The 13174-nt window shown below is 44.0% G+C and overlaps 1 protein-coding gene across 7 annotated transcripts in view; it reads left to right on the top strand.

The window, feature by feature from the left end:
* Positions 1-13174, top strand: part of LOC138521088 (copine-5) — a 1203840-nt gene that overhangs the window by 946606 nt on the left and 244060 nt on the right. For 4 of the 7 annotated variants that reach the window (XM_069633646.1, XM_069633648.1, XM_069633647.1 and 1 more), the window contains 2 exons: positions 3973-4038; positions 6708-6749. In XM_069633646.1, coding sequence (XP_069489747.1) covers positions 3973-4038; positions 6708-6749 — 108 coding nt within the window. The remainder of the gene's footprint in view (positions 1-3972; positions 4039-6707; positions 6750-13174) is intronic. The other 3 variants (XM_069633649.1, XM_069633651.1, XM_069633652.1) reach the window with 1 other exon arrangement.

The raw sequence follows: 13174 nt of genomic DNA, 5'->3' as shown, positions 1-13174 counted from the left end.
TCGATTCAATGGAACTGTAATAATGTGGAAAATAGATACCATTATTAAAGCTGGAAAAGAGGTAATTAATACTGGGGCACACATACCCTGGGAACAGGGGAACATATTTTATACTTTGAGACTTGAAGAGCGGGACACATCAGAGAGAGTGAATAGCCTAATGAGAGAAAGTGTTTTCTATGAAGTGAAGGCAAGTGAAGCCCATATGAGAAACTTGTGAAAGAGTTAAAAGAACTTGTACAGAAGTTGACCAGACACTATTTAATATTAGCCTACTACAAGAAGGCTGAGCAAAGGAAAAACATTATGAGAAGAGAGACATTCTCCTGACCACATTTTGTTAGAATAGTGATAGGGTCAGTTAGAATTCGTTTTTGGACAGCACACTCTTTCATTTATGACTTCATGATAACGTATGAGCAACCTAGTTATTTATATAGTCAGGGAACACCCACATAGCAATAGGAAAAGTTAGGCCTTTTCCTATTATTTGATAAAAAAAGGAGTCGAAATGTCAACACAGTGTCTATCTCCTTCTTCTGACCGGCCAAAAAAGGTATGAGAAGTGGGATGCTAAAGTCCCGATATAGAAGCAAGTCCCACACTCGCAAGAGTATATGGCAACAACTAGCAACAACCTTCCACCAATCAGACTATTGGGTATAAAACCTTCCTTAGTGGTAAAATCCCACATCATCCTAGTTAGTTCAGCCCTTACCACCCAGGCCCATACTTCTAGTCTACTGGATAACTCTGACTGGGAAGAAGGATTAAAAGTCATACAGCAATTCCTTGAAAAATTGAAACCAGTGGGAAGAAGCAGGAAGCACCCACTCCGTTACGACCTCCTCCTTCGTTAACCCTGATGTTGAAATGCGTACTCTCGAGTCTCTCCTGGAACGCTTAGTAGAACACCAGATCCAAGTGAATTGGTGACTCCAGGAAGGGCTCGACCAAGTACAAATGGGACCTTCACACCGGATAGTTCCCCATGGCGTACTACAACCTTACCAGGAAGGAGAGGATTTAGGGGCATTGATACAAGATAAAAAATCTCATGAGGTAGAAACTACAATACAGTAAATTACATAAACAACCCTGAAAACAAGCATATTTGAATATGTTAATGACCAAACATAGGTCAGGAGTGTGTAACTTGGAGTTGTAACCAAGTGTACTATTTAAATTGAAAATGTATATTTCATTTATAAAAATTAAAAGACGGATCTCTCCTCTCATGATTTTTGTCGTAAACAATTGATGCATGTTTACTTTTTAATGTTTGGTCATTAGCATATTCAAATATGCTTGTTTTTGGGGTTGTTTTATGTAATTTACTGTATTGTAGTTTCTACCTCATGAGATTTTTTATCTTGTATTGAATCTTAATAAAATTATTTTGTATTGATGATTTATCACTTTTCTGTAAATGTGATTTGTAGCGATGTTCTTGAGTGAGTGACTGTTGAAGAAACTCTTTCTCTACCTTTTTCTTACTGATTTATAAAACAGAGAACCATGGGTTACAGTCCATAGATGATTCCATTTCTAGCTATGCAGAAATGCAAACACAACATATCAATTTTAGGAACGCCTTGAAAATCACTTCAGTTCCGCCTTCCTTTATTAATCTGCCGGACATAAGAGGGAAGTACTTTAAAACATTAGAATATTTGATTAGTGGATTGGTTCCTCCAGATATTTTGTTATCAACTTCACATTTCTCTGCCCCTGATGAAAATACTATACCAGAAAGGTGACTGAAACATGTAGAGCCATTTTGACTCATCTGGACGTCATTGCTTCTCAGTTTGGTTATGTACTTTTGTGCACATTGTTTCTACAACTGGTTTACTGTCTGTGTTACTGTTCTGTCTGCTTACACTAATTTAAAATGTTTATTTCCATGTTAAATGTATCTAAGATGTTTTTGCAACATTTGTTGTACAGGATGTCTCCATATTCAGTGTTGCTTTTATTTTATTTAAACACTTTCTGAGTGTGTGAGGTGTTTATTTGGATTTTTGAGATAGATCATTTTTTGTACCAGATACAACTCCGAGGTGGACAGTTAATTTCCCGGTTTCAGCCTTATATGTTGCTACAGGTGAAAAAACAGTAACAACACTAACTAAAATAAATGTCGCTCTTTCACACCAAACACAAGTGAAATTTTAAACAGCGCACCATTGCTGCGATTTACAGAGGCAGTATGTATTGCTTGTTCTGCCTCGTTAGGCAAAGTCGCGCATAGTGTGTGTAAGACTTCCCGCCAGCAGCAGCAGTCCCTCTAGGACAGGGGTCTGTGGTTCTCCAGATGTTTTGGATTGCGGGGTTGATGACATAATATGGTTATGCATTATAGTCATGCTATTTGGAACAGGTATATACACCTCCTACACTTACGTCAAGTTAGTGAAAGTGTAGTATCTCCTCTATAACACAGCCACACGAATAGGACGTGTGTTTTTGACACTTGACATGTGGAACTGTATTTCATTTCAATTTTTGTTATGAGTTTGGACACTTCCGATTTGTATATCTATTTTTCATCATTGTTGTGATGTGATGTATGTTACATATCTTCTGAATAGCACATTATGGGTTTTTTTTCTCAGTTCTTCACTGAGTAGAAATGTTTAGTATCAGTCCTTCTGTTGTCCGGCACTCTGGTTTTGACACCTTGCTTTTTCTTGTTGACATATTGGATTAGAACTCCCATGAACTCTCACATTGACTATGCTGGATAGGGCTGATGGGAGATGTAGTCTGAAACAACTGGAGAGCCAAAGATGCAGACCTCTGCTCTAGAACAGTGGGAGACAAGATTCACTGCTCCCCGGGGTCTATACCCTTGAATTGTAAATGCACAATGTGTTGACAGGGGCAATATCGTATAGTGTAATCTGCAACAGGGCACCCCTCCTAGCCATAATATTTTTTCACTTTCGCCAAATCGTTTCTGTTGTGAATATATCTGCATTCACACAAAGACCCTACTCATTAACCCAACTCCTTACAGTTGTACTAACCTCGCAGATGCGTTTCATGGCTTGGGCTGGAATAATAGTCCACCAGGAGGTAAGACCAGGTGCCAATAGGCACCACCTTACACTCTGCTGGCTGAGTACACTGAGTACATCACTTATGGCATAGCATTCTCCTCTCTTTTAGTTCAGATGAAAGGGCATAATGAGACATTTCCCTTCCAACCCCTAGGATGGCACATCATATCATCAGAGGACCGTGGCGTGGTGCTGCCACAACTCAGATATGTGAACAAACCTGCCCACCTCTGCTGCATTGCCACACTCTGTTCACCAAGCAGTGGTGTCACAGTGTTTTTGAGTGAGATGTGGGTGTGGTGCCCTCCTGGCATCTAGACCTTTTAAGCCTGGGCCTCAAAGGCACAGTGAGATCTGTGTTCTAGGTCTTCACTGACATTGCACACACCTGGGATGGCGGCATGTGGGCCTCCACTTGACATTAGCGTATGCCTAGGTACTGCCGGTCTAAGGCCAAGCACCTACTAGGTCCAAGATTTGCCCAAGTACTGCCAACATGTGATTTGCGTGTACAACTATGACCATGATGATGAGCATATTAAGCATTGTTGTTTCTTTTGAACATTGGAGATTGATTGGTGGAGTAGTTAGGTAGTCAATTTCACACAGAAACTGTTGCAATACCTGGTTTCCTTATAGTTCATGAACCTTCTCCAAAGATGACTGGTCAGTGAAGGCCACTCACATTTCCAAATAGATGTGAGATTTATCAAAACTAGAGTTACTTTCTGACCAGGAAATTAGCAAGTCCCTTTCTGAACGTCACCTGCCCCAACAATACCTCCTATTCAGGTTCTAGCAGATTCCATCTGAGTCTTGTGCGGCCCCGTGGAAGCCTTCTGTTTCCCAGATGAACCCTGTGTGATCTCACTTCCTGTGAATTGTGTTCTTGCTCTGAATATGCCAGGTTGGGACGGCCTCAGGCTTCCGATGACGAAGAGAGCAGCGGCAGCAGCAGCAGCAGTGTTATAAGGTCCTCTGCGGTGTAAGTGCGGAAGCCGAGAAACAGCTGGCGCTCTCCTCCCTTCAAGCGTAGGGCTCTTATTTCACTGGGAATAAGGGTTTAAAGGAGACACCGGCTTTTTCGATGGCTTTAAAGCGGAGCCTCTTTTTAAATGAAGCTCAACAGGTTAATGCAGAAGCAATGGTATCCGTAGTAGGATCCCTCAACCTACCGTAAGAGTTGTCACAGGGTGATGACGCGAGAGGTCATTCTAATTGGTTATAATGTGATGTAAATTGATCTCTGTAATGTCAGAATTTGCAAATAATACCAAAAAGAGGTGCTTATGCTTTAAAGTGTTGCAGTGAAGTCTCTTCTCTTTAAACATGCAACCTCCTGGTCGGGCTGCGCCTTAATGAGTACTCTTGGAGAACTAACATGCGCAGCACAGTTCTTGGGTCTCCACCAACCCAAGCCTAAGGGAATCCCTCTATTGCAAAAGAGGCTCCGATAGGGACCCAGGGCATACACATTTTTCAGTGCTTGGCTTAATAAAGTGTTTTCATTGAACAAAGTGGCTACACACCATGAAATTCGACAATCGGTCAGAAGTTGGCTGCAAGGAAGCACCTCTTTTGATTGCAGAGAAAAGAGGTATTGGGATGCTTCCCACCGTGGCTGGTGCTTCATCACATTCCAAATGTTTTTCTTGTGGTAATTTTAATACTACTGTTGGTGACAAAATGATTGCAGTTTTCCAGAACTACTGTGGGTTTCTTCATTACACAAGACCTGGGTACCTTTGTGGTGGTCTCCTTTTCCTCTTTTAGACGGATATCCTCTGTACCGCCAAATTTCAACTTTACAAAAAAGAAAACAATCTGGATCTTCAAGCTACCTTAATGTTTAAGAAGGTCTTTCGCTGAATGCTGAGCACTCTGGGACATAGCATGCACAACAACTTCCTGAACATCGGCAAAGCTACTTTGATCAAGTGGTTTCTGACTAACACTTATAACACATAGGTGGGACCTAATAGTTTTCAACCCAAAATGACCCTCTTTATCTACTGTCAAACATTTTCAGGGAGCTTGGAAATTAGTATTGGTTTTATTGCGATTCCAAGTCAATCTGGGGTATCCCCGCGCCTTGAGGGCAAATCAGGCTGCACCTGAACCGCTTTTGTTCTTGTTGAAAATTATTCAACGGTAATTACATCATGATCTGCAGATGAGCTACATGCAACGTGGGTCATTGAAAGCAATTCGGAGAGGCGTGGTGCTGATTTAATCCCAGCTTGCTTAGTATTCTCACATTATGTTCTAAAATGACCTTTTACTGAACAAGCATGCCCAGAAATCTGGAAAAGAGGCAGGATTGCTACAGAATCGAGGTTATTCCAAACAGAAGTAGCTAATACACAAACACACATAAAAATTGTTTTTGGATGATTTACACCCCTCTTGACTAATATGCTATGTATTAAATGTCTGTAAATACTATGCATAATTTAGGAAACTTATATACTGAGACTGTAGGATGTGTGCCATGTAGACGAGCAAACACCAGAAAGTTGAAATGATTTTGTCACCAACCGTAGGATCCCTTATCAGTGCTACGCAAAGTGTCTGTCGTGAGTAAAAGGGTAGCTGTTGCAAGCGCTTTGAGGACTTTGAAAGGACAGAGTCTGGATTTCCTTAAACATAAAGAAGCACACCTCTTTTTTTCAAGATTGACACCCACAGCAGCAGCACTAATAATCAAATTATAAAGCACTCAGCCTCTTTGCATATTGCTTTCTTTAGCCTATCAGTGGGTCCTCATAATTTCACATTCCACGGCTCTATTAGAGCTTTCAGAATGTCCAGTGCCCAGGATGACAGATGTGCTTTATAATTGGTGGTGGAAATGATCTCTTCATTCTTTTCAGTTTGTAAAGGTTTCTCTTTGCAGTGTTTCCACTGCAAAGGTAATACGAGGTGATGCAGTGCTTTTTGCAAAGCATTCTGGGTTGTGATTATGCAAATGAGGTCAGTCCTTTTCATCACTTCGATTTTATTTCCTTTCCTAGTTTTCTTCCTGTTTTCTGGGTGTTGTTGTTTTGCTTATTTTTGTGGACCACATTCTTTTGCTTTTTTTCTGAAGATTTATTTTCTTTCTTTTCCTGAGGCCTATGCTTCAGCCCGTTTTGTATGCCTTCATTTATTCTCGTTTTCTTAAAACGGTTAGACCGATTACGTAAACATTCTTTATTGTATTAGCTGTTTGGTCTCCTTTTTACTTTTCTTGCCTTTGTTTTCTACTTTTCTGTGACTTGCTTTTTTACAATTCTTTTCCTGGATGATGTTTGTCGTCTGTCACATTTTCTGGGAGTGGCTTCACTTTCAGGTAAAGTTTCGCCTCCTCCGTGGCTCTTGTTGGCAGTCAGTTGGCTAGGGCAGGGCAATCATGACAGTGCCCAACAGTTGTGAAACCACTTTGTGTGTCTATGTGGGCTCATTTACAGTCATTTCCCAGAATGCTTTGCTCTCGGGTGCCTGCGCAGTAGAGAGTAGAGATGGCTTTGGAATCAAAGAGCAATGCTTTTGAATACTGCAGGGCTGTACATAGCACACTTCACCATCACATGTGATGTAAAAGCCATTCAGGGAGGGGTATTGCCATAGTTTTTTCTCACCCTGTGTCTGTTTCCTCCCCAGGACAATCAAGGTTGAGGTCTACGACTGGGACCGCGATGGCAGGTAAGCCACCAACCCTCGCAGCTCTGCCTCCTAGAGCCTCTGGCTGAGATGGCATGTTTCTACCAGTAATAACTTCACTAGTGCTAAGGTCAGTGACTGAGGCAGGCTTTGGTGTCAGAGTAAATGAGCCCTCTTTGGAAACTGGTAAACACCAAGGCCCTCATTACGAGTTCAGCGGTAACCATGCCGCATCGGGTTCTGGCTCCTCGGAATGAAGACTTACCGGGCCATTCCGAATTCGGAAGGCCCGGTAATTCCTCCCTCCGAGGACCCGGACACGGTCCTTCCCCATTCCCATTTCAGCCCCCACAGGGATGAATGGGAATGGGAGAGGGAGCAAACAATGGGCCATTACGAGATGGGCCGATGTTTGCTCCCTCTTCCCCTCGCGGGACCCGGTAAGCACGCCTGGTTTTCCCAAGGGTCCGATTCCGAGGGGAACTCGTAATGCGGCGGTACAGAGTGAACGGCGCCTGCACCTTTTACGCGCCGTTCACTCCATACCGCCAGGGTCGTAATGAGGCCCCATGTCACTACTTTACGGGTGGCACGGGGCGTATCAGAATCTCCATGTCCAATCAGTCTTTCCACTAGGCCCGCCACTGACCCTCCCGCATGGTTGGCCATAGCCCTCCCATTTACTTCCATTGGCCAAAGAATTTGACTGGCCCATTGTAGAACGATCAGGTCAGATGGTGTCCTCTTCTTTTGCATCAGGAAATTAGAAGATGTAATTGACTTCGATAGAATGACTTCGACGGGGAGGGGGGAGGGGGTAATATATATGTATGATAAGGGTAAAGGGGATAGGTGGGGTGGGCGTTTGGGAGTGAGAGTGGTGGGGACAGGGGGGATGGGGGCAAACCCTCCCCATTATTTTTTTAAAAAAATAAACAAAATAAAACAGAGGTAAATCGAAGTAATCTTGTCGAACGACATTACCACGTTGAAAATTGCTTCTGCAAAAGAACAGAAGCAGAGGTTGCGAGCATTAATGGAGTATGTTATTGCCCAAAGTATGGACCCACCTGCAAACTAAATGATTTTTATGGACTCTTCATGATCTCTCCACTTGCATCCCTAAGGACATCATTGTGAGTTAGGTGGTAACTGCGAAAATAGGTCAGTATTTCATATGCTGCCTATTTTTTACCGCCCATGCTCATAATAGGTAGTGAGGTATTTTCCCAAAAATTGAAGAAGGAGTATTTCAGAAATACCTTATTTTGGGTCTGAGTTCGCCGTCCTTTCAATGGTAAAGTCAGATGAGTGTGGTGCAGACTCTCCAGAATGCTGCAGGTGGCAATGGTAAATACCGCATGAGGTATTCAGATGGGGAACAGCACAGTACTGATAATGACCCAATAAATGCGTGTGGGCCTGTGGTCGTTCTTCTAGAATAGCCAGTATGGAGGTAGGTTTCTCTCCCCAGGTTTTCATCTTCTTGGCACCGCCGTAAAAAAGGAGTCCTTATGAATTTCATAGATCTATTTCAAAGTACAAAAGATTAAGGCTTTGGGCATATTTGCCTGTAAATCTTTCCTTCCTTAAATCCATGTGCTAAAAAAATAAAAAATGAGGGTCGTTTAAGTTCCAAAGTCCCTTCCCGAATCAATATATAAAAATAGTAAAATGACTAATGATACTAGAATGTACCCTCTTAAAAATGCTTTGGAACGTTCTTGTACAGAGCATACTCCACACCATTCCTCACGTTGTCCTGTGTTGTAAACTCTTCAAAACTTTAAATCACTTTTTTCATTACTTGCATTTAATGGAATTCCACATTTGTTTACAGTTACTTCATGAAAAATGCATAGGAGTTTAGAACAAGATCCCTGGTCTCTTGTACGCTCTGTACCTGTTCACTGTGGCAGATTATCTGCATCAAGGGTCAGTTACCTGCTGCCTTGGGAACCTGGAGTAAGCAGAAACACAGCTCGTCAACCTGCTTAAATCATGATATGAAATAAGTAGTTTATAACGCGCCTGCACTGAAGTGTTTCTAGGCGCGACAAGACAAGGGAGGGAAGACAGAGGGAGGACAAAACAAATGATCTTATTAGGCCTGGTGTCATTTAGATCATGCAAGTGCGATAACGAAAAGTGCAGGGGGAAGGGAGGAGAAGCAAGGGCCAGGGAGAGGGAAAGGGGAAGTGCAATCGGGGCAGCTTTGCTTTGAGTAAGTGCAGCCAGGGCAGCACAGCTCTGGGTAAGTGCAAGGAGGCAGGGGGCTGCAGGCTTACAGTTGCAGCCCCTAAGTGCACGGTATGCACAGAAACAGTGCAGGGCGAATGGTCATGGAGAGTCTGGTACCCAGTTAGACTCTGAGGTTAGCCAGGCCACAGGACAGCAGACAGGTAGGTCAGAAAGGGAGGGAGAAAGCAGAGAAAAAGGAAGGTTGTGAGCTGCTTCTGGAACTTCATGTGGTCAGTACAAGTTTTAGAGGAGCAGGGATGCTATTTCAGAGGGAGGCACCTGCAGAGGAGAGAGATTTAGCCTCTACTCTCTGCCTGAAGAAGCATCTGACCCTCACCTCAGAGAGTTAGATGTGGCTGAGCCAAGGGCTCGAGAAGGAAGGTGTTTTGGAAAAGAGAGAGTTGGATGTAGTGCAGGCCCCGGCCCCAGAAAGCCTTGTGGCCAATGCAGAGGGTCTTGAACTTGATCCTTGCAGCCACTGGGAGCCAGTGGAGAGATTTCAGGGCTGGAGAGATACAGTCCCCAGGCTTTAGGCCAAGGATAAGTCTTGCAGTACTGTTCTGGATTCGTTGCAAATGGGCGGAGAGTAGAGAAAGGCAGATTGAGAAAGAGGCTGTTGCAGTAGCCGAGAGAACCAGGGCTCTGGAGTCAGCGAGCTTCTGGGGGAAAATGATAAAACGAAGAATACCTCTGAGGAGATGCAGCTGGTAGAGGGCCTTGTTGGCAATGTGTGTGAATTGAGGAGAAAATGAGAGAGTGGAGTTGAAGATGACACTAAGGTTTTTTGCCTCACAGGAAGGCAAAGGAAGAGGGCCCAAGGAGGTTGGCCAGAGTGAGAGAGGGAAAGCGGAAGCAGGGGTTCCACTGAGAAGAATTTCAATCTTACTGGCATTAAGGCAGAGATCGTTGGATGTGCACCAATCCTGAATCGTGATAGACAGTCAGGAACAAGTGAGAGAGGAGGCTGAGGGGAGCCTGAAAGAGAGCTGAGTGTCATCCACTTAACACTGAAAGTTGTACGAGAAGGTAGAGATAAGGTGGGCTAAAGAGGCCAATAAGATATTGAAGAGCTAGGGTTAGAGGTTAGAGCCCTGGGGAACACCACATGTGGAGAGAGAGGTGGTGGAGATGAAAGGCCCAAGTTGGTCATGAGAGGGCCGGTCTAGGAGGAAGGAGGACAACCACTCCAGGGCCTGGTCCATGATGCCCAGGTTCTTAAAGAGTCAAAAGATCAGGATGGCATGATTGACCATGTCAAAAGCAGAGGAAAGGTCAAGGAGGATAAGGACAGAAGGAAGGCTTGAATCGAGGTTCGTGAACAGAGCTTCACCAGTGTTCAGGAGAGCAGTTTCCATGGTATTACCCAAATTGACCTTTTACAATTGACCTTTTGCACAATTGACCTAATTATAGTGATCCTAATTGACCTTCTGCACAATTGATCTTTATATTATTTTAGTTATTTTATATATGTATTGGGTAGGTTTTGTATTATAAATAATATAAGGGGATTGGTGGGGGGTGGCAGGGGTTTTTGGATTGGGTGAGAGGGTTGCAGGGGGTTTCCCCCCGCAAATATGTCCTAATTGACTTTCTAAATTAGGTCAATTCTACCAAGGTCAATTCTCCCGAGGTCAATTGTGAAAAGGTCAATTAGTATACAACCGTTTCCATGTCCCTGGCTTCTAGGAAGCCATGGACACAACCAACAGATTCAGTGTGGAGAGTAATCTGGGAGATGGCCAGCTTTTCCAGGAGTTTGCCCAGGGAAGGAGCGATATAGATCGGGCGATAGTTCGCAGACAAGTAGGATCAACACAAGGCTTTTTAAGGTGGGTGTGCAGAAGGCAGTGCTTGAGGAGAGAGGGGAAGGTTCCAGTGGCAAAAGAGTGATTGCAGACATTGGCCAAAGCTGGAGAGAGGGTGTCAATGTGGTCCTTCATGATTCTGGAGGAGCATGGGCTGGTGAAGCACTGGCCGCTGACCAAACATCTCGAATACGAAAGGAAAATGGAGTCCAAAATGGCGGTCTGAGGTTTTGTAACCACCCATCCTGCGACCATGTAACTAGAGACCTGAAATAGAGAATGCTGGGATTGAGGTGAAACTAAATACCAGTAGACCAGTGAGACCAGTGAAAGCAGATCAGGTGATTCCTCGCCAATGAGTTGAAGGCCTGAATTGGATTAAAAGGGGAGAAGAAACAGCAGAAGCATCAGAGGTTCTGGAGACATGGAATGGTGGGAAAAAAGGCTGTAGTTGCTAAAGCCTGCAGAGTCCAGAGAGTGGTGTGAGCAGGAGACACTGAGACATTGGTTGGGCTGGACCTGGAAGGAGTGCTATCCAGAGAACCCTGGGTTCTAATTTCTACAGACAGCAGCGTGAAGTGGGAACCGAAGAGAGTCCAGGAGATAGCATTATCGAAGGAGCAAGGAACGTTGGAGATGCCACCAAGAGGTCACTGAGAGTCTGTAAGAGCTGGAGTGATCTGGCTGGTGCCCGGAGCGAGAGAAGTTATGATTTTGGGGCACCACAAGGGGCTGGTGGCATTTGCAGGAAGAATGTGAACAAAGAAGAAAGAGAATGAAAACAAGTGAATACTTGGACCTGGCACAATGGAAGAGAGACCTGATTTAGACTTGACAATGTATTATGGCAAATGTAGCAAAATTAACAAAGCATTTATAAGACATTGTGAAGGAAAACGAACCACGATGCTGGCTGCATTATGGGAACAAGGACAAAGACAGTTGATGCTGTAGTCTGTGAAATATGGTGGCATTGACCCTGTATTTGGGGAAATGCAGTCAAAGCAGCAAAGTGTTTATTAAACTTTGTGAGAGAAAGAGATAGTGGGAAGAGTCAGATCCTACCACCAAGACTTGCGTTCTGGGAATTGCAGTCAATTTCTCAAAAAATATCACCCAGAGAATAGTTCTGCTAAAACATTGCTTGATAAAAAAATGAATGCATTTTTCCCAGAAATCCCCAATAAACTTAGGACAAGGAAATTTATTTTGATTCTACTAGTAAATAATGCAAGCAAACTTTCCAAAATCCACATATTACAGCACAAGAGCGCTTGGAATAGAAAAAAGGCTTTACTGGCTGTGAGGAATTCGAACATGCACCTGGAGAGATGGGGAAAGTGGGCATGCCTCAGCTTTTTTGATTTTTTAATAATGAAAAGGGATGATGGGAGAACAACCTCTGAGGACTGGGTGAGGCCATTCCACACACAGTCCATCTACTTCCTGCACAATACACATAGTCACAGGTACTCCAGGAAGACACAGCCTAGAGGCACTGTCTTCCCCTGTCATTTTCAGCTGGAATGTAATAGCCCTGGGTACATCAAAGCATCTCAATGAGGTGGAAGGCACACCTTCCTCCAGCATATGCATACTAATTTAAATATGAAAGGACCCATGGATCTGATTTCCTTTGTCCTCCGCTTGGTGGCAGTGCAAACTAATGAGAGACAATTGAAGCAAGCCTAAAGGGACTTGGTTGCCGGAATAGACAACATTAAAAGGCAGGGCTAACACCCTTTTGCTATGCAATGCTTCAACTTGAAGCTAGTTCCCACCACCTCCCCTCCCTCTATGGAAGACAGTGAAATGCATGTATATGTCCACTATTTACCCTAGGCAAACCCCTACAGAGCTGACCCCTTTCAGAGGGGAGAAGTATGTGGTTTGGGGAGAGAGAAAGTCTGCTCCCAGGACAAACTTCGAGGGAACCCTGCGCTTTAAGCAAGAGTCACAGAGGGCTCTGTTAACCAGAGAGAGACTTTGATCTACAACAGACAGTTAGATGGGTGGGACTTAGGTATATGTTGTCACCCCCTTGTTTGTCCTGTTGCAGAGCACTCTGGTCCTGGCCTCATGCATAACAGAGGATTGTTGGTGGGGACCCAGAATTGGTTCATTAAGGTGGGCTTAGCCTGCACCAATCACTGGGGCCTGTTAGGCTTTAAAAGATTGCTGAACCCCTTACTTGGAGATCATCTGAAGACTTCGAATGGAGTAAGAAAAAGGACTAATTTGGACCCGGGCTGAAGGTACAGTCTACCTTACATCTTCCGGAGGAAGGTTAGGAGTTCCAAGAGGAAATCAAGATCCCTCCCCTAAACATTTCCTAGTGAACAGAGGGAGATACCTAACTCAGAGGTCCAGTCCAGCGGCTCCAGAAACAGCACACAGTAAGCACACAGCGTGCCCTGC

This window comes from Ambystoma mexicanum, chromosome 13, assembly GCF_040938575.1.
Source record: "Ambystoma mexicanum isolate Mex_15411 chromosome 13, UKY_AmexF1_1, whole genome shotgun sequence".
Classification (NCBI taxonomy): Eukaryota; Metazoa; Chordata; class Amphibia; order Caudata; family Ambystomatidae; genus Ambystoma; species Ambystoma mexicanum.
The sequence above is the reverse complement of the archived record's forward strand: the minus strand, read 5'-3'. Positions and strand labels throughout refer to the sequence as shown.